At 41.7% G+C, this 22,778-nt stretch overlaps 1 protein-coding gene across 1 annotated transcript; it reads right to left on the bottom strand.

Annotated features, from left to right (window-relative positions):
- Window positions 1–5,724: 5,724 nt before the first annotated feature.
- Window positions 5,725–15,735, bottom strand: LOC138948167 (uncharacterized). Its single transcript, XM_070319666.1, has 4 exons — window positions 15,675–15,735; window positions 14,449–14,551; window positions 9,989–10,063; window positions 5,725–8,547 (listed from the first exon to the last, which is right to left on the bottom strand). Exons 2-4 carry the CDS (start codon window positions 14,522–14,524, stop codon window positions 6,206–6,208), a joined length of 2,493 nt encoding a protein of 830 aa, XP_070175767.1. The 5' UTR covers window positions 14,525–14,551; window positions 15,675–15,735; the 3' UTR covers window positions 5,725–6,205.
- Window positions 15,736–22,778: the final 7,043 nt, after the last annotated feature.

Raw genomic sequence — 22,778 nt, 5'->3', positions numbered from 1 at the left:
TTCACCACTGTCACAAGATATATCAATCTTTGTTTCTCCTTCTACACAAACACACACACACACACACACACACACACACACACCACGACCCTCGTCTCGATTCCCCCTCTACGTTAAAACATTTAGTCAAAACCTGACTAAATGTAAAAAGTAAGATCTTTTCACACAAAGGGAAGTAACCACAAGCATTCTCACCACTTGTTCAATGTTCATTCTCTCCCTTACTTCAACACACTGGAGGATGCATTTCGAGTGTTGGTCTTTTGACCTGGACCGTGGTCAGAACGACCAGAGATTACAACTAATTCCCCCCTCTGCTTCTTTACCTCTGTAAACTTGTAGAGCTAGTTATTTTTCGATAATGACCCAGCAACCAAACAAATAACGAGCCAGCAACATCCTGAATCCTCGATAGTGCAATGGGTTGAGAAGCTGTTCTGTTTTGGTACTACTTTTGCGACTGAAAAGTTCCGAACGCTCTATACGTACGAAATATACATCTCTGAAGCAAACAATACAAACATACCGCATTTAAATTAACAACTACAGGCCTGAACACATGAATCTCCATATAAAATCCATGAGTTAGGTTGTTTTCTGAATCTAGATCTGCCGTGCACACACCGTTCATCACAAGCAAATTCCCAGGGCAAGTAACTCATACGCTTGCCGACAAGAGTAGTTCCCCTTCTTTTAACGCAGTTTCTTCGACAACACTGACTGCAATCCGACAGTCAGTTTTCAACAATATTTCATTTTATAAACAGATCACACGCAACCAAATGCACACATCTCATCAATTTAAACAACATAAAGCGGTTTCATACACTATTTTCCCCAGAAAACTGAACTTCATACAGTAATTAACGTTGGAACACGGGTGCAAAAGTTCGTCTGCTAGTCCCATTTGTCGAAAGAACATTATCCTAAACGATACTAAAACATAAACAGAACACACAATATCTGCCTTTACCGCCACAGCAGAATAACAGCATATCTGTGTACTTGATTTTAGTCTAAAACAGGGAAACTGACAAGAAGTGTTAACAGAATGGAATGATTTGCACGGAACTATACAACCGCGCATTAATCGATCGCCTGCGCAGGTTGACTGGTTGAGTGATTCGGATTCGATCAAACTTTGAAGCGAGCTTTTTCATGACCGCGAACTGAGACCATTATTTTTAATAATCACTGAGACTCGGCATGTAACCTCTACGTAATACAGCATGACTTCCCTTCTTTGTCTCTGTTAATCTAGGGAGAAAATATCCAGCGATATTTCTCCGTAGGCCTGAAGTTCGGCCATGACCTAGGCAAAATAACTTGCGCAGCCGCAAAAACAAGAAAATGGAAATCTTTAAATGAAATGATTGGGAGCCACGCAAATTTGACCTCTTGATTCCGACCATGAACCCGCTGTTGATAATCTGGAAGGTCGTACCAGAAATGCAGATTTATCACTGGCCGATTCATAGATCTATTCAACCTACAAACTGCGACCTCATCTGTGATCAGATGGCCAAGTAATGCGTAAAATCTTTTATTCTAAAAAGCCTTATGGCTCGTTTCGACAAGCATTAAACGGATGAAATTAACCACATGCAGTTTATTCTTCAGAAAAATGCACACAAAAAATGGGTTGGGTTCGGTGATTTGTACATAATTTACGTCTTCCTCACGATAGATTAGCTGGTTTGTCTTATGAAGCCGTCATCACCACGACCACAATGATTGCAGAAGCAAACTCTGTACCTACACGATCGAGACACAAGACTGATCATTTCACAGCTGCAATGTGAATAGAGAACAAAGACGTTTTGGGTAAGCTTACTCACGTCAAGTCTTCACTGACAAGTTATGAACAGACGGAAAATTCCGAACAAAAGTAAATGACGTCAAAGACTCTTTCGCTTTGCGTGTAACTTTGTCATGACGTCTTTTTGTGACGACAGTACACGCGACAATTTGTTCGCTTCCGGTGTCATTTTAGACTGAAAAGCAACTCAAAAGAAGGAGCTCTTGAAACAGCTGAAACACTCTTTTGGATTGCCGTTTCAATGTTAACCAAAAAGTTAAAGAACAAAAACAAGGTTCAGTTGCGAACTGACAGCGGATTGAGCATTTATTCCTGTTGATGAAGGTACGAATGAAGCTTTATTCTCTCCGTCAACCAACAAGACTAGATTTGTAGCAGACGAAAAACAAAGTGTGCGTTTTTCAAGGGATATCTATGGTTTTTCCTGTCTTGTGAAGGCGATTATGTCGTTATAAGTTATCTGTACGTTGTGAAGACATTTCAAAACAAAATTTAGCTTTGATGCGTCACGGGATATAAGCTTATACGTTTTCATCCATGGAATTGTTTGTTTCGTCTCGGCAGGGTGAATGAATTCATGATGTCTTTTCCGGAACTGGACAAAACTGGCCTTGCCAAGACTGAAACAAAATATAGTTCTACAACTTCTAGGCTTGGGTTGATTGCCCATGGTGAATTTCCAATGATTTGTTTCCACATCCCATGACAAATTCTCTTTACTTTGGTCATGCCATATATATATACGTTACAGTTCCGTCCATCCATGGTATCGCGTGATATTTTGTCTCGACGGGGGTGAAATAATATAATGACGTCACTCTCGGCAGATCCTCGAGTGACGTCATCATATTCATTGACCCCGTCTCGACAAAATATCAGGCGATACCATGGATGGACGGAGCTGTAACTTATACGTATTATATGCCATAGTAATGCATGATCAGGCAAAACTACATAGACATCCTTTTACATGTAAAAAAAAAAAAAAAAAAAAAAAAAAAAAAAAAGGAATGCACATAGAGAGGTTGAGCAACGTTGCTATATTTGCTATCGCACAAGACATTGACAAAACAGCAACGCACAAAGCTTCATGCAACAACAAACTTCACCAATTCAAAAAGCTTGATACAATACAAGTACCTCAATGTGTGCCTACAAAGCTGACAAAACCAGGTAAGTACAAACAACAACTGCTATTACTACTACTATTACTACTACATCTACTACTACTACTACTACTATTTCTACTACTTAAGAGATTATGATCGGCAATGGAATCCTCGTCAAAAAACAAAACAAATTACAACAATCATCACTGCAAGCTAGAACATTTCCAGTCATTCTGTACATAATACATATCCTCAGAAAGGTAAGACATTACAGAAAAAAACTGTAACAAGACTCTTTACACAATGAATTGTAAAACGATCCCAATTAAGCTTCTTTTGTGCAATAGTTTAGATACATTCTTACTCCATTAAGTTGAAACATGCACACAAACTACTGGTAAAATAAAATAAATTAAACATGTCTGCCATCACCATTTAATTACTAAAAAAAACAACGACCAACAATGGCATTCATCAAAACCTCGCCACTATGTGCAACTAATGGTGACTTTTCAATGTAGAAATACTTTTCAATACACAACTGAAATATGTTGGCAACGTCTTTAACAAATCACTTGACATATCAATCACAGTCACAAGAACAGCAGAAAGTGCAGTCACGTGTTCACCAATAAGATGTCCCCCTCCCAGGTGTCATTCAGACATCTTACCCACAATCAGAAGAACACCAGTAAGTCTAGATATTCCCCTCTCGGATGTCATTCGGACATCTTACCCACAGTCAGAGGAACACCAGTAAGATATTCCCCTCTCGGATGTCATTTGGACATCTTACCCACAGTCAGAAGAACACCAGTAATACCCCTCTCAGGTGTCATTCAGACATCTTACTCACAGTCAGAAGAACACCAGTAAGATATTCTCCTCTCGGATGTCATTCGGACATCTTACTCACAGCCAGAAGAACACCAGTAAGATGTCCCCCTCTCGGATGTCATTCGGACATCTTACCCACAGTCAGAAGAACACAGACATTGCAGTCACATATTTATCAGTCAGATGTGCACCAGCCAGGTGTTATCCAGTCAAGTGTTTACCTGTTTGGTGTTCACCTCTCAGGTGTTATTCACACACCTACACCACAAACAGCATAACATACAGTCAGAAGATCAACATAAGGTACAGTCAAGTGTTTACCTGTTAGGTGTGCACCTCTCAGGTGCCATTCACACACCTACACCACAAACAGCATAACATACCGTCAGAAGATCAACAGTAAATGCAGTCACGTGTTCACCAGTCGGGTGTCGCACTATTGTGTCAGAAAACACGAACACGGATCTGCATTTCACCTCTCCCAAATTTCCCACTTGCTTCAATTCCGTGGTCGACACCGACTGTGTGTATTAAAGGTAAACGCAAAAGTCGTACAGTGTTGTACTGTACAGCGGTAGTAACAGTTAGTAACAGTTATTGAATTAGGAACATAGTTTTATTTTATTCTAAGAATGATATATGCCAATTGTACACGTAATATTTTTGTTAAGACAAAAGAAACATATGTCCGACATGGGGTGGCCATGTAATATATATATAAGGAAAATGTAAGACCTACTATGTACAGCATCACTTGATTGGGTTTACAGAAAACAAGACAACATAATTATACAAGAACTATACTTAATTTCCTCCTCCAACTCTACAGCTGTCTCACTCTCTGTCCGCTCCCACAACTTATGATCACAGGAACACACTTAACTAGGATGGGTGCTAACCTATGGTGGAAATGATGTGAAATGAAGTTTAGGAAAGTAAAACAAACCAGCAAAGCACAACGCATTTTGATCATGGTAAGAGGGAAAGAGCATGTGGGAATAATGGGCAGACACTGAGCTACTGCTTGACATCATCACGCCTCACACATGTTGGATGGTTGTGTGTAATGTTGCCTTGTCACTTAAACGTGTACTGCTCGTCACAACAAAAACTGAGAAAGTCGCTGGGAAAGTTCTCTATTTGTATTAACACGTACGATCCTTATTTTTGAAAGAGCGCGCTTTCCCCAACTGAGTACAACAAAAAGCATTGTTTTCAGTGAGATCTGTTCAGTTCGTGGACCAAGACCACATACCCCTCCCCCCTCCCCAACTATCCCCCCAAAAAGTGCAGAAAAACAACCACAACAAAAACACAATCACACCAAAAAAAGAACACAAAAACAATTACACATAATTATTACGTTTCTCTCGTTTACATCAGCAGTCAAAGGCTGTCTATGAAATATACATCAGAACAAAAAAACGGGTCAACCTCAAAAAATCAAACTATTTTGCTGTTGTAGAATGTGAAGGAGAAACTGTTCAACTCGTCTCCAAAGTTTCTTCGCAATAGAAGCCAGTGGGTGGGGGTGTCGGGGAGGGGTGGGGAGTGGTTTCACTTAAGGTATAAGGCAACTCACAAACTTCCTTTTCAGTAACAGAAAGAGCAAAGGAAGACTGACTGTGTTGGGTAGTAAAATGGGACCGTATATCAGTGAACGTCCATCAATAGCTCCAAAGTGTAACAAAACAACTGTGATACAACGTTCACGTCGGCTCCATGCTGCAGGAGACACTGAGCTGTCTGAGTGTGACCATTCTCACAGGCTGTGTGTAGCGGTGTGCCATTCCACTTTGATACAACGTTCAAGTCGGCTCTGTGCTGCAGTGGACACTGAGCTGTCTGAGTGTGACCGTTCTGACAGGCTGTGTGTAGCGGTGTGATGTCATAATCAGCAGTTGCATCAACCTGAGCACCATGTTCTAACAGACAGACAACTATCTCAATGTTTCCCTTATCAGCAGCTTCATGAAGTGGTGTTGACTGATATTTTTCCCTTGCATTCATATCGGCCCCTTCATCATTGAGTTGTCGTGCTACATGTGTTTGGCCAGCAGCAGAAACATAGAATAGAGGTGTTTTCGACATTTGAGCTGTCATCCACAGCATTCACCTTCGCCCCGGGTTGAGTCAGGCAGGTAACGATGTCAGCAACACCTGTCTGACAGGCATAGTGTAGATGTGTTGTCTTCCTGCCATCCACAGCATTAACCTTCGCCCCGTGTTGAGTTAGGCAGGTAACGATGTCAGTGCGCCCCATCAGACAGGTAGTGTGCAGCGGACCACAGTCCATACTGGTGTCGTGCTGGTTCACATCACCTCGCACCACTGCCTGGTGAACACGGCCTGTCTCCGCTCCTGCTTCTATCAGCTGATGAATGATGTCAGATCTCTTTGAGGCGTGACGCAATAATCGGTCTGTGCATTCAGATCAGCTCTAGAGTTTCTGTTTGGCCACTGCCCGACGCATGTAATGTTGTAGCGGTTTGTTGCCATAGTCATCCCGGGCATTCACATCAGCTGCACGATCAATCAACAGAGCGATCGTGTCTTTGTGTCCATAAGGTACTGCATTGTGTAGTGGTGTCCTGTTATAATTATCCCGTGCATTCACATCAGCCCCAGCGTCCAGCAGAAGACGGATGATGGTAACTGTGGGGAACTTAGACTGACACGCACAGTGAAGGGCTGTTCTTCCCTCTTTGTCCTTGTAATGAACACCGCTTCCATGCCACAGGAGTATCTTCACTGTCTCTTCGTTACCGCCACGTATTGCAGGGAAAAGATCGAATACCACGTTGCCGCTATCTGTCGCTGTGTTCAACTCTTTTCTTCGTCGCTGTGCCAGCTGGTAGGGTGTGAGGCCCTTGTTGTTTGTCTTTGTCAAGGAAGCTCCACTCTTCACGGCCAGTGCGATGGCCTCCAGGTTTCCCTTGTCGGCAGCGATGTGAAGCAGCGTGTTGCCGTCACGGTCTGTCTCGTCCACCTCCCTGTCAGCCAGCAGTCTCAGCGCCAGGTACCAGTCCCCTCTGTCTCTCACCTGCACCGTGACTGTGCCATTTGACACCTGGATACTGACCATAGGGAAAGGGTTTGGTATCGGTTTGTTGTCTGGCTTCTGTATTGAGATCAGGTCCAATGGAATGGGAAGATTTGTGTCACACCGGTAGAACAGCACTTGGAAAGTTATATTTTTTTCCGTCATCATTTTGTAAAAGTTTGCAGTTTTCCCCAACAAATGTTTCGCAAAATATTCGTGTGACAGCACTTTTCTCTCAGTAGAAAACTGACACATATCTGCTGCCAAAAGGCCTCGAAATGAAAGTTGCTCTGACTTATGCCCCAATTCATAACCCAAATGTGGGAAGAGAAAACACGCCAGCAGGGTGTCATGAAGTGTGTGGTGTAAGTCTTGATGAGCGTTCATTTGATCTGTACACCATTCACTCAGACCGTGACATTTGTTACGGAGAGACCAGTAAATCAGAGGTAAGTTGTACACTGTGTCCAGGGCCCTTAGCAGGTGGTGTTCGCTGTGTTTTTCCTTCTGGCAGTATTTCTCCATTTCAAGCAGAAACTCAGTGCACTGCAGAGCGGGGTGTTGGCTAATTTCTTTCAAATTCCCCTTCATGACTTCTTCGTGCAATCGTTCTATTAGTGATTGACAGTTTTCGAGAACGGCTGTCGTGTTACGAGCCTCAGTGTCAAAACATTGTGACCCAACCTGTATATCCAATACTTTCTTCGTTCTCATCAACTGCCCTACTTTTACGTTAACACGTACATGCTGCACGAGGAAGGTGACGTCACACACTCTCAGCAGTGTAGGCAAGCGAAACGAGCGACCGAGAGCGAGGCCAGCAGCATCATACATAACGCGACTGACAAATCCATGATCCTGGCTTGCCAGCACAGAACCGAGCAGAACATCTTCATACTTTGCCAGATGATCGTCACAATGTCCTTGAAACCCATGCTTCAAGAGTTCAGCCTGTGCTCTCACTTTCCTGTGAAGGAACCGACCCTTACCCAGCATAGCCAGCACAAACACTGCTGCAAAGCTGTCGCCGTGTGTGTCGTGCAGACACATCTGTTTTAACAGCACTGAGTTCGCTTCAGCCGGTGACGTGAAGACATTAGCGGGGTCCTCTACTGCCTGCCAATGGTCCACCAGGTAACGACAGCACCAGAGAAACGCAGGGCCGCTGGTGTCTGCCTGCACAGTTCTCTCCACCACCTTCAGCTGCTGTGAAGGCTGAAGGGGAAGCTGCTTCAGGTGAAAATCAAGCAGTGCTCTCTTCACCTCTGTGTCCAGATCCTCCTTCATCAGCCTCACCACTGCAGAACTGTCCAACAGAGGGCTCTGAGAGTCAGTCTCCAGTTGTTGCAGCTCGTGCAGCACGTGGGGATACAACGTGACCACCACCCTGCAGTCTCCTGACTTGATCAGTTCAAGCATGTTGCGCAGAATCTGTCTCCACTCTTCATACTGCTGTCTGTTCACACGTACCTCCCCCAATATTGCGTCAATCAAGACAAAGCTCCGCCTCCCTGGCCCAATGTGGGCGTGCCAGTCCTCCAGCTTGGACAGGATGTAGGGCTTGAAGCCTTCCTCTCTGCAGCGTCTCAAGAGGGCGTGTCCCACAGTGGTCTTGCCAGTTCCTGGGAACCCACACAGGATGACTCGCCCTGTCTCTTGAAGGATGTCTGATGCCTCCTCCAGTTCGTCTGTTTGAATGCACCGGGATCTGTTGCTGTGGGCAACGACGTCGCTGTTGGCTGAAATGGAATGAATTCGTGAAGGACGATGAGATACACTTACCATTTGTGATAAAGATGTCAAATTATGAGTTTTGCTTTTTTTGATGTGGCACATGTTTGTGTACCTTTTATACAACAATGCTTTTGAGTGCATAGTCCAGAAAATGTGGATCGTGTAAGAATCATACTCAGGGAAGGTTTTCACATAAACAAGAGTTAATCGTGTATGATCCACGCCATGTCACTAGGAATCCATGTTTAACTGCATTTGGATTAGAGACGTGGTCTTTCGTGAATTGAATGACGTTATCGCAGCACGGATACACCATACACTCTTCAAAAAAAGTTAAGGATCGGTTGAAAAAACGGATCTAATTATAAAAAAATTGCCAACAAATTAAACATCGACATAGTAATTAAAAGATTAATGTGTTTGAATTAACAAGTGAACAATGAGTTCCGATTAAGTATGAACACATATGGGTTATATAGGACCCTCACCATCTGATTCAATGTAGCGAATTCAATGTAGCTTCATCTACTGCCACCATTGAGACCGTGAAGTTAAATTAAGTTCTTTTGTTTGTTAACCAACAAATACGTTTGAGATGTTTTCAGATTGAAGACATTGCATGTTTGTGGAGTATATGAAACCTAAAGAAAGAGCAACTTTTCATACGTTCTTACCATCCTGACGAAGACAGTTCATCTGCCAAAATATTGATTAAAAAGGTCACTGTTGTAATGTGACATGCATTGTTGACACCTGAATCCTATCAAATCACATCTTAAAACGTACTGACTACTGGTATTTAGTTTATCTTATCTACATGTAGTTAGAATGTACCTCTTGTCAAATTCAATTTTCATAAACAAATCGTGGTCAACAATTTAAATTACCACTTGCATACGCTGATTTTTGGCTCACGTAAGTGTAGCCTATGCGATCGTAACTTTGTCTGTCTGTGCGTGCGTGCGTATGTGCGTGCGTGCGTGTGTATGTCTGTGGTAGAAACTTTAACATTTCGTCATTTGAAGACGTCACATTAAGGCGTAAGAGGGTTAGACGTCACGCGAAGGAATTACTGAACGTCTCGGTCATTGTTTTTTTGTGCGGGCCGAGACTAGTTGGCAGTTGTGTCCCTGTAACTTTGTAAGTAGGCTACATGCAGACAGACAGATCTAGATCTAGTGTCTCGCTTTCTTGCACAGTGTCACCTATGCTTACTCTGTGTGTGTGTGTATGTGTGACTGAGTGATTGAGTTTGTGTTACTGTTTGTCGATTTCTTACGTGAGCCTTGAAGGCTTCGCCTCTTGTTTTAAAATCAATCATGAATTTATCAGAAAAAAAACATGTAAAGAAAGTGTACAGTTGTGATGTTTCATGTAGTGAGAGCCTATCAGCTGTGACCAGGCAGTCAAGCAGACAGACGAACATGGAGGGAGACACGTATTTACCTTGCATAAAAGTCGGCTCTGAATTCTGTTGCAAGGATACCAGAACTTCCCCGATGTTCCGCAAATCCATTCCTCCTGTAAATTGAACCAGAGCAGATAGATAAGCAGGCATCGAAATGTTTACCTTGGCACGTATCAACCACTACTGATTCTTAACACACAGCCTTGGAAGTATGCTGCATAAAGAGACGAAGAAGCGGGTCATTGGATGATGGTCACATTATACCACGCTCACTGAGAGGCTTGCTTACGCGTTAACACCCTTTGGTTCATCACGCTGCAAAAAGGTTATAAGTAATCAGTGCACCTTTTTCAAAATGCGAGTGTCTAAACAGTCCTCTGACAGTGGCTGATATGCTTATTGTATTCCACCAAGTAAAAACGTTTGTGTGTAAAATGAAATCAAGTCTTGAACTTTTTGTTTGCCATACGGGAAATGTCATGAATAGAAGTGAACATTGACCTCCCCCCCCTGCATACCGTAAATAGGTAGGGTTCAATATTGCATTTAGTTCTGTGTCAGAGGGTCAGTTTCACCTGGTTTAATGTTGCATTTAGTTCTGTGTCAGAGGGTCAGTTTCACCTGGTTTAATGTTGCATTTAGTTCTGTGTCAGAGGGTCAGTTTCACCTGGTTTAATGTTGCATTTAGTTCTGTGTCAGAGGGTCAGTTTCACCTGGTTTAATGTTGCATTTAGTTCTGTGTCAGAGGGTCAGTTTCACCTGGTTTAATGTTGCATTTAGTTCTGTGTCAGAGGGTCAGTTTCACCTGGTTTAATGTTGCATTTAGTTCTGTGTCAGAGGGTCAGTTTCACCTGGTTTAATGTTGCATTTAGTTCTGTGTCAGAGGGTCAGTTTCACCTGGTTTAATGTTGCATTTAGTTCTGTGTCAGAGGGTCAGTTTCACCTGGTTTAATGTTGCATTTAGTTCTGTGTCAGAGGGTCAGTTTCACCTGGTTTAATGTTGCATTTAGTTCTGTGTCAGAGGGTCAGTTTCACCTGGTTTAATGTTGCATTTAGTTCTGTGTCAGAGGGTCAGTTTCACCTGGTTTAATGTTGCATTTAGTTCTGTGTCAGAGGGTCAGTTTCACCTGGTTTAATGTTGCATTTAGTTCTGTGTCAGAGGGTCAGTTTCACCTGGTTTAATGTTGCATTTAGTTCTGTGTCAGAGGGTCAGTTTCACCTGGTTTAATGTTGCATTTAGTTCTGTGTCAGAGGGTCAGTTTCACCTGGTTTAATGTTGCATTTAGTTCTGTGTCAGAGGGTCAGTTTCACCTGGTTTAATGTTGCATTTAGTTCTGTGTCAGAGGGTCAGTTTCACCTGGTTTAATGTTGCATTTAGTTCTGTGTCAGAGGGTCAGTTTCACCTGGTTTAATGTTGCATTTAGTTCTGTGTCAGAGGGTCAGTTTCACCTGGTTTAATGTTGCATTTAGTTCTGTGTCAGAGGGTCAGTTTCACCTGGTTTAATGTTGCATTTAGTTCTGTGTCAGAGGGTCAGTTTCACCTGGTTTAATGTTGCATTTAGTTCTGTGTCAGAGGGTCAGTTTCACCTGGTTTAATGTTGCATTTAGTTCTGTGTCAGAGGGTCAGTTTCACCTGGTTTAATGTTGCATTTAGTTCTGTGTCAGAGGGTCAGTTTCACCTGGTTTAATGTTGAACATGTGTCAAACATCACAATTCAATTTACATTTATTCAACCGTTTTTCTCTGTCATTACTTCATTTTTCTTGTGACTGTGGGTACGCATAATCCTTTAATGTCAATAAGGCACGATCAGACCATTACGAAAAAAAGAGACATTATGGGATATATCATGTGAACATTATCATTATTATAATACATCATGGTTCTTTGTCCTACACCCAAAGGGCAGCAGTATTAACCTTAATGCATAAGGGAAAAGATCTGCCAAAAACCAAACTTACAAACTGGCGACCCATCTCTCTGACAAACACTGATTACAAAATTTTAGCCAAGTCTCTTGCAAATCGACTGAGCAAAGTAATAAATAAAGTGGTCAATGAGGACCAGGTCGGTTATATGAAAGGAAGGCATGTCTCATCCACTATAAGAACTATAGACGATGTGATTGAATATTGCAGAATTAATAGGAAACCTGGGATTTTATTAGCCTTGGATTTTCAAAAGGCATTCGACAGTATATCCAAAAAATATATGATTTGTGCATTTCGTAAATTTGGCTTTGGAAAAGATTTTATACAATGGGTAAATGTGTTGTTTAATGAAACCAGAAGTTGTATTGTGTACAATGGGTGGCTGTCGGAAAACTTTGATGTAAAATGTGGCATTAGACAAGGATGTCCGTTCTCACCGATGGCATTTATTATTGGTCTGGAATGTCTGGCTATTCGATTTAGGCAGAGCAACGAAGTAAAAGGCCTTAATGTAACTTGTAGAAATATTTTTAAAATTCTATTATACGCCGATGATATCACTTTGTTTTTGAGAGACGCGGATGACGTTACAATGGTTCTACAGATTATAGACGTATTTTCGGAGGTGTCAGGCTTGTGCTTGAATAAGCTAAAGTCTGAAGCAATGGGAATTGGATCAAGTAAAAATATCAATTTTAATTTTGAGGTAAAATGTGTTCGGCAGATTAAAATATTAGGAGTAAACTTTAACAGCGAGAAAAGCGCATCCGAAATTGAACTAAACTGGTCAAGTAAAATTGATAAAATTAAGCAAAGCATCTTCACTTGGGAAAAAAGGATCTATTTGTATCCCTGACAAAGTGCTGCAGGAAATAAACACAATATTATATCGTTTTTTGTGGAGGAAAAAAGACTGTAATAAAAAAGCATTTGAAAAAGTAAAAAGAGTTGTTTTAAATAGCAGTACAATGCAAAACTCATTCTTATGTCAATGGTTAAGCAAACTCTCATCTGGCAACCTTTCATGCAAATGGACATGGATCCCAAACAAATATTTTGAAGGGTTCGGTTGTGGCTTTGCCTGCTTTACTACAGCTATTCGACCGTCTAAGTTTAAGGGAATTGGAAGAATAAAATCGATATTTTGGACAGCTGTTGCTCGAACATGGTTAGAACATAATACAATTTCTCAGAACGATTGCGTGCAAGACAACTGCTTATGGAACAATCCAAGTATAAGCTATCAAAATAACGTTCTGTATTATGAGAACTGGGCCCGGTCAGGCATTACGTATGTAGGAGACATGTTAGGTAATCACGGTATCAAGTCCTATCCCGCTATCCAAGCAAGTGTTTACGCTTCACCTGGCCTCTACTTAGAATATATTGTAGTTCGATCAGCAGTATCTGAATATATTACAAAAAGCAATTATGATCCTAACCAACCTGTATTGAATAGACAAAACAATCTTCTTTTCAATAAAACGAGTATTAAAAGTGCCAGGCAATTCCGCGAATATATTGTTGAAGAAAAGTACACTACCCCGAGATCTATCAACTTCTGGCGTGATATGTTTGGCATTAATGTCGACCAGTCACATTGGAACCTGGCCAAAAATGTAACCCAAGAATCCAGATTAAGAGAGCTGCACTGGAAAATATTACACACGATTTATCCAACAAATGTTCTTCTGTATAAAATTGGAATACGAGATAGTGTGAGATGCCCCTTCTGTCCAACCGAAATAGATTACGTTGAACATTTTTTTGTTAATTGTAAGAAAATAAAAGTGCTATGAAGATACGTTGAACAAATTATTTATGAGAAATATAAAATAAGAATAGTCTTTGGAGTAGAACATATTTTGTGTGGTTATATTAATGGTGCTGACTCAATAAAATGCAAATATATAAATCACTTGATTTTGATAGGAAAGATGTGCATAAGCAAATATAGATACGGAACTCCCACTGATATTATAATAATGTTTGACAAAGAGAAACAAATACGAAATGTAGAATAGTGTATCATATATACTTCTTTTCTGGCTTCCCTCACCGCCCCCTCTTTCTTTCGTTTCGCTAAAAGAAGAACGGTACCGGGGTAAAGGCGGAACTTACATTGTTACACTAAACACCACTTGTATGAAAAGAGAACTGTTACTAAGAAAACTTTAGCACGCTTACAATTTGCTTTTCCTCTTACTTATTGTGATTGTTACTATGTTAACTCCATCATGACACCGCCACAAACAACACCTAAGTCAACCCAAACACAGACATATGTAAGACAATAACCAACATTAAAGATGCAAGATTTTGTCCATTGTAGAAAACCACATACAATTGATACATTTATAAAACGCCAATGAAGAAGGACGCTCAGCTGTAGAGAGAAAGAAAGAAAGAAGAGAAAAGGAAGAAAAAAAAAAGAAAAAAAGATTAGGGTTTCATTCTTTTCATTTATTTTTCAGCTTGAAGCGGACTGCATGCAACTGAGGCAAAAAAAAAAAAAGAAGAAAAAAAAAGATTTTTTTTTTTATTATAATACATAGGGTCAACTTACCTCCAAGGTCATGCGCGTGACAGAGCGATGACAGACCATACTGCCTGCCGACAGCGCCCTCTTGTTGCTCTGCCATCCTGACTAGGATTTATCTCTTGTCCGTCTGAAAAAGGTGTGTTAGCTTTTACTGTGTTTTTAAAACTCTACCATTCATTTCTCGTTTATACTTTCCAAGATTAAAAATATCCCCTAAGTGCATCGATTAACTGAAAGAAGCATTGATTTTGCTCCCGTATGGACCATCTTGCACATCGCCACAGATCTGCCCAGACGTTTACATGGGGCAGAGCATCCTAGCTTCCACTTGACCACAGCAACACTCTTCAGCCTTCAGCCTTATTATGTAACGGACATCTGTGTCATCTGTAATATGCATTCAGGAACATCTTCACACTCTCCATAGAAACCCGCCAGGGTGTTGAGTGTTGGTGTGTGTCAAAGTGGAAGGATGTTCCTTTATCGTGTGAACCAAAAGTCTGAACAGCCATGTGCTGATAAATTTACATACCTGTTGCTACATGAAGGAAGGTGCCTTATAACAACATAAAGTGGTGAATATGAATTTATGTCTTACAGTTTTTCGTGCTTCTGTATAGTGATTATATTATTGCCACCATCACTACATGGTATCATTAACTAGTCTAGCGTTAATGATACAATGATTCGTCCAAAACAGTCGACTATAGGTGGACTGGGTGGCCGAGTGGTAACGCACTTGCGCTCGGAATCGAGAGGTTGCGTGTTCGACCCTGGGTCGGGCCGCTATTTTCTCCCCCCTTTCCTAACCTAGATGGTGGGTTCAAGTGCTAGTCTTTCGGATGAGACGAAAAACCGAGGTCCCTTCGTGTACACTATATTGGGGTGTGCACGTTAAAGATCCCACGATTGACAAAAGGGTCTTTCCTGGCAAAATTGTATAGGCAGCTAAAAATGTCCATCAAATACCTGTGTGACTTGGAATAAAGGCCGCGAAAGGTGAACATTCGCCTAACAGGCTTGAGGTTTGCTGGTCGATGTGAATGCGTGATATATTGTGTAAAAAATTCCATCTCACACGGCATAAAAGCGCTTTGAACTTCGGATAAGGCGCTATATAAATAAAGAGAATTATATTATTATATACATGCAGCACCATTGTATTGTCCTACGTTACCAAGGATCCATCATGTGTCTGCCCGATACAGGATCCTTGGATGAGAGCACGATTCTTGTTTTGCAATACCGACCTTGCTCACCCTGCCCGCTTCATGTTGAGTTCTTCAGCGCCTTGAGTGCGAGCCTTCCCTTAATTTTTCTCTGATATCACCATCGTAACATCCAGTTACAAGACGTCACGAAGGCATGGCACGATGGCGTCATCTTTACGGGCGCTTGGTGTCGCCACGGTTGCAAGAGGCTTCTGATTGGTTCAGACGAACGTTCCCTCTCACGTTTGTCTGCGTCAAGGCATCCTGGTAGTAAGACAATAAAAATTATGGTCAGATAATGCTGCGTCGCGAGATCTAACGTTACGGTTTGTTTGGGTGCACGGCTCGGTAAATTATACGTTAATTGTTCCTATCAGTACGTGTCCTAAATATGACACTTCAAGCCAGAGATGTTTTTTTTTTCTTTATGTTTTTTTTTCTTCTCGGTATATCGACGTTGGAGTTTCAGAGCAAACGATCCTCGCTGTTTTGAATTCAAACGTACTTGACAGAAATATAATAACACGATGTTTGGTCAATGCGACTTGCGTTTTTACGTTGAGATCGCCCTTCCCTCATCACGGGGGATAACCGGTCAAATGCCGAACAGAAGCCGAATGCCGCTCATGACACGTGTGAAGGCAAGTTTTGTCTGTTTTCTAGGTATTGTTTGATTTATGTCGGGATTTAAGGTAAGCTACTGATTCAGCGATGACTAAATTTGTTTCTCGATGCATAAAAAGTCAGGGAGCGATTGATATTTGCCCGTAAATATCCTTCAAAGCTGAAAATGTCCGCGATCGAGCACCGGAAATGGCTGTTCGATGGGTTTTGCAAGTAGAAATGTGCTTTATTTCACCAAATCAGCTCGTATTTGGTGTGGGTACGGGATTCTAGAGGACGAAGGAGTCATAAGAGGTGCAAAGAAGTGCTATTTGGGAGTAGAATAAATCTTCCGAGACAGTAGACAAGAGAAGGTCATATTTGAGAGAGGAGCGCGTAGGCCGATTGTCTTTCCGACAAGCGAATGATACAGCAGATTAATCATTCGTTTTGACCAGAAACCTAGTCTCTAGTTTTTATGAATGAGTTTTTTAATTAAAACAATCACGAGAACTCTCTCGCTTAGCCTAATGGCTGTTCGATGGGTTTCGCAAGTAGAAATGTGCTTTATTTCACCAAATCAGCTCGTATTTGACATCGGTTTGGTATATATATATATATTTTCTAATCCTACCGCGAACTGGATAGCAGACGCGGCACGACTGTTGCACCACACTTTGAAGGGGATATAGCTCAGTTGGTAGCGCGCTGGATTTGTATTCAGTTGGCCGCTGTCAGCGTGAGTTCGATCCCAGGTTCGGCGGAAATTTATTTCAGAGTCAAATTTGTGTGCAGACTCTCTTCGGTGTCCGAACTCCCCCCCCCCCCCCCCCCCCCCGTGTACACTACATTGGGTGTGCACGTTAAAGATCCCACGATTGACAAAAGGGTCTTTCCTGGCAAAAATTGCTTAGGCACAGTTAATAATTGTCTACCTATACCCGTGTGACTTGGAATAATAGGCCGTGAAAGGTAAATATGCGCCGAAATGGCTGCAATTACTGGCCGTATAAAATTTCATCTCACACGGCATCACTGCAGAGCGCCTAGAACTGTACCCACGGAATATGCGCGATATAAGCCTCATTGATTGATTGATTGAAGTAATCCCACACTTTGAAGTAAATTACTTCAAAGTGTGGGGATGTGCCCCACACTTTGAAGTAAACCCATTTTTTACTTCAAAGTGTGGGGGGATCTTCCCACACTTTGAAGTAAACTCAGTTTTTACTTCAAAGTGTGGGGGGATCTTCCCACACTTTGAAGTAACTTACTTCAAAGCGTGGGACTTTTGCATCGCCTGTTTGAGCCTGATGATTTTGTCAAAAAAAATGGCAAAGTCTTTTGGATGAGTGAACAGAAAAAGTGAGCGAGCCAAGAAACATAGGGATGTTTGTTATCAGGCTTTAAAGGCATATGTACTCGATGACTATACACGCTAATTGCTTTACCAACAGCTGGAGACATGCTAAATTAAGTTCCCTGCAAAATATTGTGGTCTAGGACCCCTTCAATGTTGAGATATGTTAATTTTCATTTTGATCTGGATCGTCCTATTTATAGATTTGGCAACACATGTAACGTTGATGCAAGGGAGCTAACACCGCGGCTTTGTTGACATCCTCACTTTTTCAGAGGCTAGAACAAGCTGTAATGCATATATTATGGTCCGCGCTTGGTGACATATCGTCATTATATGGTCTTATGGTGCGTTTGACATCGATTATGGGCAAACTACACTTTGTAAACACGGGAGCGCGTACATATGCCTTTAAGCAATGTCCCATTGTTGAGTATGACGAAAACTCGTGGTGACGATTTTAAAACATGTTGGGTCACGCATGGTCCAACCTTACATGGTCCAACCTTACATGGTCCAACCTTACATGGTCCAATCTTACATGGTCCAATCTTACATGGTCCAACCTTACATGGTCCAATCGTGCATGGTCCAATCTTACATGGTCCAATCTTACATGGTCCAACCTTACATGGTCCAATCTTACATGGTCCAACCTTGCATGGTCCAACCTTGCATGGTCCAATCTTACATGGTCCAATCTTACATGGTCCAACCTTACATGGTCCAATCTTACATGGTCCAACCTTGCATGGTCCAACCTTGCATGGTCCAACCTTACATGGACAACCTTACATGGTCCAACCTTACATGGTCTAACCTTACCATGTCCAACCTTACATGGTCCAATCTTACATGGTCCAACCTTACATAGTCCAATCTTACATGGTCCAATATTACATGGTCCAACCTTACATGGTCCAACCTTACATGGTGCAACCTTACATGGTCCAACCTTACATGGTCCAATCTTACATGGTCCAATCTTACATGGTCCAATCTTACATGGTCCAATAATATATATGGACCATGTAAGATTGGACCATGTAAGGTTGGACCATGTAATGTTGGACCATGTAAGGTTGGACCATGTAAGATTGGACCATGCGTGACCCAACATGTTTTAAAATCGTCACCACGAGTTTTCGTCACACTCAACAATGGGACATTGCTTAAAGCCATATGTACTCGATGACTATACACGCTAATTGCTTTACCCACAGCTGGAGACATGCTAAATTAAGTTCCCTGCAAGATATTGTGGTCTAGGACCCCTTAAATGTTGAGATATTTGAATTTTTATTTTGATCTAGATCGTCCTATTTATAGATTTGCCAACAGAGGTAGCGTTGACGCAAGGGAAATAACTCCGCGTCTTTGTTGACATCCTCACTTTTTCAGAGGCTAGAACAAGCTGTAATGCATGTATATGGTCCGCGCATGGCGACATATCGTCATTACATGGTCTTATGGTGCGTTTGACATCGATTATGGGCAAACTACACTTTGTAAACACGGGAGCGCGTACATATGCCTTTTAATCCTGATAACAAACATCACTATGTTTCTTGGCTCGCTCACTTTTTCTGTTCACTCATCCAAAAGACTGCCATTTTTTTGACAAAATCATCAGGCTCAAACAGGCAATGCAAAAGTCCCACGCTTTGAAGTAAGTTACTTCAAAGTGTGGGAAGATCCCCCCACACTTTGAAGTAAAAACTGAGTTTACTTCAACGTGTGGGAAGATCCCCCCACACTTTGAAGTAAAAAATGGGTTTACTTCAAAGTGTGGGGCACATCCCCACACTTTGAAGTAATTTACTTCAAAGTGTGGGATTACTTCAAAGTGTGGTGCAACAGTCGTGCCGCGTCTGCTATCCAGTTCGCGGTAGGATTAGAAAAAATATATATATATACCAAACCGATGTCAAATTTATACGAGCTGATTTAGTGAAATAAAGCACATTTCTACTTGCGAAACCCATCGAACAGCCATTAGGCTAAGCGAGAGAGTTCTCGTGATTGTTTTAATTAAAAAACTCATTCATAAAAACTAGAGACTAGGTTTCTGGTCAAAACGAATGATTAATCTGCTGTATCATTCGCTTGTCGGAAAGACAATCGGCCTACGCGCTCCTCTCTCAAATATGACCTTCTCTTGTCTACTGTCTCGGAAGATTTATTCTACTCCCAAATAGCACTTCTTTGCACCTCTTATGACTCCTTCGTCCTCTAGAATCCCGTACCCATACCAAATACGAGCTGATTTGGTGAAATAAAGCACATTTCTACTTGCAAAACCCATCGAACAGCCATTTCCGGTGCTCGATCGCGGACATTTTCAGCTTTGAAGGATATTTACGGGCAAATATCAATCGCTCCCTGACTTTTTATGCATCGAGAAACAAATTTAGTCATCGCTGAATCAGTAGCTTACCTTAAATCCCGACATAAATCAAACAATACCTAGAAAACAGACAAAACTTGCCTTCACACGTGTCATGAGCGGCATTCGGCTTCTGTTCGGCATTTGACCGGTTATCCCCCGTGCTCATACACTGAGCACAACAAGGTCAGGATTTGTTTGCCGAGTGGTGTAGCTAAGATGTTTAACAGCAGATTGCTGGTCTGAAACATACGTGCATTTGAAGATCAGTCTTAGTTCTGTTTACAACTGTGTTTCTTGGATTTGAGCAATATTTGAGCATGACATCACAGAACCTTGACCACTTTCTTTCTTTCTTTCTTTCTTTCTTTAACGTCGTTTTCAACCGTTCAAGGTTATATCGCGACGGCCCTTGACCACGCCTACCCTCAAACATAGTGTTTTTAACAGCATGCTCCACTTTCAACCGTCGAAACGGTGAATTAAACTGAACAATATTTTACTTTTTTTACGTCAGAAAGTGTATGTTGTGTCTTACCTAACAGGTCATATATATATATTTCATTTAAATCCCCCGCGCAGTCAGGTCGATCTAGCGTGTGAAAGAGAGCAACTACAATTATGGGAACAGTCTTGGGTACGGTTGTTTTGCAATGTTGAAAACATGACGGGTGGTGTGGTTACACGTTCAGTTGTGTCTTGAAACGCGCCCATGACACGTCAACTCTGTATTATTTCACCATATACACACCCCCCCCCCCCCGCCCAAGCCCACAATAAATGCACACTCCCACCATCCAAACCCCCATGTGTTGTAAGTTCTACTGTGTCCTATTTGTATACAGGGTTTGTATGTGTGTGCAGCAAATTATACACACAGCAACTGCCAAGTATACAAAGTTTACTCAACCACATCGGTTTCGTCTCAGCAACACCCGACTTAGAGCATGTAGCCCTTGAGTCTGCTCTGCACTCCTCTCTAGATCTCTCCCCGCCATTCTAGTCATCCGACAGTCGGCAACAGAAATAGGCACATGACGCAACAGTAAACGAGTATACAGTTGGGCAGTATGAAAGTATGACCTGTCTCTTATTGAGTTCTTTCCACCATTCTTGTCATCCAGCAGTGGGTGACAAAAATACCCCGGCACAGAACGGTGTTGCTATCATCTTTTGGAGGCATAGCTGATGTCATATCACGCCATGAAGTATTCATACGTTATATTCTACAATATGGTTGATGTGGATTTCACAGATATCCGTTACTACCCCCTTTCGCTTTTATCATTACAAACGGTGGCCTCACGTTGTTTGGTGATTTGTTATTCGGTACCTGTTGTCGTTTGCTAACTTTATGTGGTTTGATAATCAACGAATGACTTGTGCGCTATGGTGTTTTTCTTCGGTTTCTGCCCCTCCCTCTCCCACCCCACCCCCCTGCAAAACTGTTGTTTTAATGCGTACTTTTGACGAATATGGTGCGAACTACATCTATAATAATAATAATAGTGACAAGCTTATATAGCGCGAACCATGGAGTTAATCCACGCTCTCCGCGCTTAACATCAAACTGAACAGCTTTAGAAAAACAATACATGTTTACAATAAAGAGTATCCTAGTTCATACATAAATGCCATAATGCGTTAATTATACAAACAACAACATCTAAAGAAAAACATACACTCACACAAGTTAAAGCTAAGTACAAAGTAAAAAAGATAATATACACACACGTACACACACACACACCCCCACACACACACACACACACACACACACACACGCGCGCGCGCGCACACACAGCGCAGTCGATCACACCCACACACACAAACACAAGCGTAAAGCGATAGTACAGGGTATTGAAAAAGCGGCATAGGAAACTAGGCTGATGCGTGTTAGTGCAGATCTGTGAGATGAGAGTGTTTACATTGAAGCCAGGTATGGATAAAATTTATAGAATGCCATTGATCCCCTTACCATGTCTAGCCTACAATGTGATCTTACAACACTAATGATTAGATATAACAAGTATTGCAGCGCTAATAACAAAATATAAGAAATAATTACAGCGTTAATGATACAATGATTCGTCCAAAACAGTCGACTATAGGGAATGATACGTCCAAACTAGTCGACTATAGGCAATGATACGTCCAAAACAGCCGATAATGGCAATCATACGTCCAAAACAGTCGACTATAGGCAAGTATAATGTCCACAATAGTCGAATATAGGCAATAATACGTCCAAAACTGTCAACTATAGGCAATGATACGTCCGACACAGTCGGCTATAGGCAATGATACGTCCAAAACAATCAACTATAGGCAATGATACGTCCAAAACAGTCTACTGTAGGCAATGATACGTCCGAAACAATCAACTATAGGCAACGATACGTCCAAAACAGTCTACTCTATACAATGATACGTCCAAAACAATCAACTATAGGCAATGATACGTCCAAAACAATCCACTATAGGCAATGATACGCCCAAAACAATCAACTATTGGCAAAGATGCGTCCAAAACAGTCGACTATAGGCAATGATACGTCCGAAACATTCTACTATAGGCAATGATACATCCAAAACAGTCAACTATAGGTAATAATACGTCCCAAACAGTCGACTATAGGCAATAATACGTCCCAAACAGTCAACTATAGGTAATAATACGTCCCAAACAGTCGACTATAGGCAATTATACGTCAAAAACTGTCGACTACAGGCAATTATACGTCAAAAACTGTCGACTTTAGGCAATTATACGCCTACAACAGTCGACTACAGG

Source organism: Littorina saxatilis, linkage group LG15 (assembly GCF_037325665.1).
Source record: "Littorina saxatilis isolate snail1 linkage group LG15, US_GU_Lsax_2.0, whole genome shotgun sequence".
NCBI classification, from domain to species: Eukaryota; Metazoa; Mollusca; class Gastropoda; order Littorinimorpha; family Littorinidae; genus Littorina; species Littorina saxatilis.
This window is presented reverse-complemented; position numbering and strand designations above follow the sequence as displayed.